Source organism: Asparagus officinalis, chromosome 9, assembly GCF_001876935.1.
Source record: "Asparagus officinalis chromosome 9, Aspof.V1, whole genome shotgun sequence".
Classification (NCBI taxonomy): Eukaryota; Viridiplantae; Streptophyta; class Magnoliopsida; order Asparagales; family Asparagaceae; genus Asparagus; species Asparagus officinalis.
Window position 1 is genome coordinate 65,691,650 of NC_033802.1, and position 4,547 is coordinate 65,696,196.

Here is a 4,547-nt window from a genome sequence, read left to right on the forward strand (position 1 = left end):
TCTCTCTCTCTCTCTCTCCCCCCTCTCTTTGGTTTTTTCTCAGGAAGACCAAAACCCTATCTCTAACCTAATTAACTTCCTAATTAGAATAGGATCCAAACTCCTAATCATGATAAAACTCAATCTCCTAATTATGACAAATCTCTAACCCTATCTAATTCTTATTAAGTTATACAAAGAATTAAATACACAATTCTAACAATGAAAAGATTTTTCCAAACTCACATTTTAAAGGGAGTAGGTATGATATTTACTTTCAAATATCTTCTTCTAATAACTGCATCTCTCCTATTATGCCAGTTGAAAATATTGTTTTCTCATAGCTCAAATTGCACTAAGTTTATACATATTTGATCAGGGTAAATTCAAAAAAAAAAAAAAAATTTGACACTTAGGATGTATTTGGCAAACTCCTAAAACTTGGCCAGGACTAAACTTGACCCAATGTTGGGTTTGCTTTTGATTGGCAAAAAGTGGTCCAGTCCTGACCCAGTTTTTCTTAGGCGAAAAGGAGGCTAAACCAGTTTAATAATAGACCAAGAGGGTGGTGATCCAACACTAAACCGGTTTAGAGTAGAACTAGACCAAGATTGAACCTGTCCTAGCTTTTGAGTGATTGCCAAACACACCCTCAATGTTTTCATCTCTGTAGTTCTCATTTTCTTTGCATAACTCTTGCCTACAAATAATTAGACCCCTAAATATATAACTTTTGCCTACCAATACTTAGACCCCTAAATATATAACTTTTGCCTACCAATACTTAGACCCCTAATTATCCATTATTTCTTTCTTTTTATAACTCTTTTGAATTTTATCTACTGCAAAAAAATAGTAGGAAGACCACTACTTTCAATTGTAAAGTTTATCATTTAGTTAACAATTATAACTTGAAATGAACAAAAAAAAAAACGAGTGAGATACACGGGGATATGGCAAATGGTAAAATATGAAATGCATCCGAACCGCATACGTTCAACAATAGGTTGTTCTGATCAAAGTAGTGATCTCTTCATGAGTCGTTTACAGTACAGATAATTCACATCCTTTTATATCCATGCATAGAAATAAAAATTAAAAAAAATCTTCTTATTTCTTCAAATTGAACAATAACCAAATCAGTTACAAACACGTATTACTAACATAAAAAAAATAATAAAACCACAAAGAATAAAAGGGAAGATCATTCATCCGGCATCTTTCACGCAAACTTCAAGCTAGCTAGTAGCAACAGTACTACAAACCAAACAATCGAACGAAAGCGAAAAAGTATGCACGCTCGAAAACCGCACAGCATAATTAAAAAAGAACAAACAAGCAACTTTTTCTCGAAAGCCCAAACAATTCAAAACCAACGGAGCCCATTTCTCAAGACGACGGCGAAGGAGCGCTCGGGGACTCGTAGTACTGCAGCACCGAATACGCGGTCTGGGCCACCGAGAGCGCGAGCAAAAATATGGCGGCCGCCAGGGACAGCAGGGACCACGGGCTTCTGAAATAAGTGTGGATCAAGTTAGCCCGCCACCTGTTGACGTCCTTCTGGCAGTAGTCGTTCACCCTCCGGTGGATGTCGTCGAGGCTGCTCTCCGGGTCCAGGGACACGTCCTTGGACAGGCTGTTGAACAGCTTGGCCACGGCCTTGTCGCTCCCGACGGCGTTGTGTATGATCCCTCTCGACGCCAGGTGGGCTACGTCCTTGGCGGAGTCGACCATGTTGTCCATGAAGAAGACGTAGGACGTTACCTCGTTGCCGGCGCCCACGTGGAGGCGCTCGAAGGCCATGAGGTTGAGCAGTATGTACTCGGTGGCGTCGTCGACCATCACCACGGGCAGGCTCAGGACGCCGTGCTTGAAGCTGATGTCGTGGAGGCTGTTGGTTTTGCTCTTCTTGAGGCGGATGCCGGCCTCGTTGAGCTCGATGGCGGGGGCGCTAAATTTAAGGACTAGCTTGTTGATGAGGTCGTCATTCTGAAAGTGTGGGCGCGCGGAGAAAATAATGTGAGAATTACTATAACAGTTCATTTCTGAGTCATGAGATCGTTTATACCGACAAATTTGAGTTGCATGGATTTTTAGTCTTCGTGTACTCTAGAAATGTACATGTTATACACTGAGCAGTTTAATGATTAATACTGATGTTCAACCTTCAAACATGCGCTTTCTATGTATCTGTTGATGTTGGTTTATTACTAATTATGTATAATTTCCTTATAATTAAAAGTAGATCATAAGTGCTTAACATGTAATCATTGAAACTGTTCTTTTCTTGTTTCCTATTTTGAGAGCCTTCCTCAAATATTTTAGCATCTGATTCCTTTTTTCAATGGATCGTTTGATGAGCAAATCGTAAACCCCAAGTAAAGCTCAAAATGTACGAGCAACTTAATCATCAATGTAAGAGATTCTTAAGGGTGCAGAGAGATAACTCCTCAACAAGAACAAATTCCATGACTCCGCAACAATGCCTCGTGATTTAATTTTTATTTTTTAATCAAAGCCAGTATGGATCTAGCCTTCACAAAACTTAAAGCATGAGTTTACCCCTAAAACACTTTGTCAACACACTTTTTTCTCATACATATTTAGAATAAAGTTTCTTTCAAGGGAAAAAAAACTAGGAGATTTACCTACTGCAAATGGCCTAGTTTGCAAAAGGCCAATGGTCTATCCACGTCCATGGCGGACATTGCAACACTTGTGCTATTCACTCGGGTCTGGACTGCAACGTCCAAAACGGATGCCCGAGCCACAAGATTTACTAGACCGGTACCACTCCAAGGATCCTTACCCCTAAAAAACTAGGAATACTCGTAATCGGTGGAAATCATGATGATAAACATATTCAGTGTAGATCATAATAATCCAAATACATTATCTAATGGTTATGACTAGAAAAGGGCATACAGGTTTTGAATCCCTTTAACCATATATTTTATTTTGAGAATATAGGCTGGAGGATGAAGCAGGCTACCTACACCTTTTGTTTCATCTTCTTCTTCTTCTTTTTTTTTTTTAAAAAAATTTAACATCACATAGCTAGCAACGTAGTTTTCAAATAAACTGCTCAGTACATGATTCATATCCTATTCGCTGCAAACTGGAAGCTTGTTCAAGTAGAGTAGCATCAGAGAAGGCTCGAGTCAATAGACTCTATTAACAATTGGGCAACATGAAGATATATAAGAAGCTTTGTTCAGTTAGCAACATAAATAGGTGTGACATATAACTACTTACAGGAGCTTGACCAGTCTCCACAGCAACCAGCTTCTCCAGAACGAGCAACGGTAACTGATTCTCAATCCTCAACATATCCCTCTTTATATATGGCACAGTATACAGCATCCCATGATTGCTAAATATCGGATCATTGAACGCATAATCGCTCGCTCTCCCACCACCTGTCGAAAGTCTCAGCACCTCAAGCAAGAAACACGCATCAACGAGCATCATACTCAAAAACTCCTCCCTCCCTCTCCTCCACCTCTCATCGAGACTCTGATACGAGTCCATAAGCACATCCGCAATGTCCTCAAGTGCACTCATAAACTCTTCCAAGTGTTTTTGAACTCTCTTAAGGAAGTGAAGGAGGGCTCGGTGCTTGTGGACCTCCATTGGCTTTAGCTGGTCGTCGCCGTGGTGGTAGGGCCCGAAGGAGACGATCTGAGGCTTGTAGGCTTTAGGGTTGAGCTCTTTGACACACCAGGGGACTTGGTAGATCGAGTGTTTCCTCCACTGGGCGATCTCTGTCGAGGTGTCGACATCTTTGAGTTTGTTCTGGATGTCGACGATCCAGCTCGTGCTCGCGTTTGCCATGGTGATCAAGTCTTTCATTTATGGCCTATTCTTCTTCTTCCTCCTCTTCTTTTATATTTGTGTATGCATCATGAAAGGGCTATTCAGTTTCTTTACAGGGAGGTGCAAGGAAACAGAGGACAGGCTTTAGCAAAGAGTAGGAGATAGGGGAGGTATCTCTAGGGAAATGGAAAAGCTTGAAGAGGGGAAGCTTCTTTTGGAAAAGGCTAATCGTAATCCATGCTTCCAAATTCCTTTCTTATAATCTAATCTCCTTTGAGAATTCACCTTTCCACAATCCCCATACTATCCAACCCCGAGATTTGTATAAAGAAGAACCAAATCTCATCACCCCATTAACAAATAGTTCTTTTTACAATTCATTTAAACGCAAAGATCGAAAGTGAAGTTACAGGAAAAAGTCAAGTCGTTACTGCATTTAACAACAGGATGAATCCCTGTAAATTAACGGACATCCAACTCGCGTAAAGATATAACACAGATATCACCATTTCGTTATCAGCAGTACTCCGCTCTCATTGCATAAACAAAACATAGAGAAAAAGGATTCCCAAGACTTTTATTGATCATGCTTACACAATGAAGTGAAATTTTAAAAGGAAAAGGAACCACATGTAGCATGCAGATGATGGGAAGGGGGTAGCATCTATAAGAGTTCATGCACGTGATTTCTTACGAAGAGTAAAGAGCAGGGAATGGAATACAAATGAGAGGATCAAAACTGGGAATAAATA

The 4,547-nt window shown here is 40.3% G+C and overlaps 1 protein-coding gene across 1 annotated transcript; it reads right to left on the bottom strand.

The window, feature by feature from the left end:
- On the bottom strand, positions 1,069-4,390 carry LOC109824385 (UPF0481 protein At3g47200-like). The gene is made up of 2 exons (XM_020390973.1): positions 3,235-4,390; positions 1,069-1,968 (listed from the first exon to the last, which is right to left on the bottom strand). The coding sequence occupies exons 1-2, from the start codon at positions 3,829-3,831 to the stop codon at positions 1,369-1,371; spliced, it is 1,197 nt and encodes a 398-aa protein (XP_020246562.1). The 5' UTR covers positions 3,832-4,390; the 3' UTR covers positions 1,069-1,368.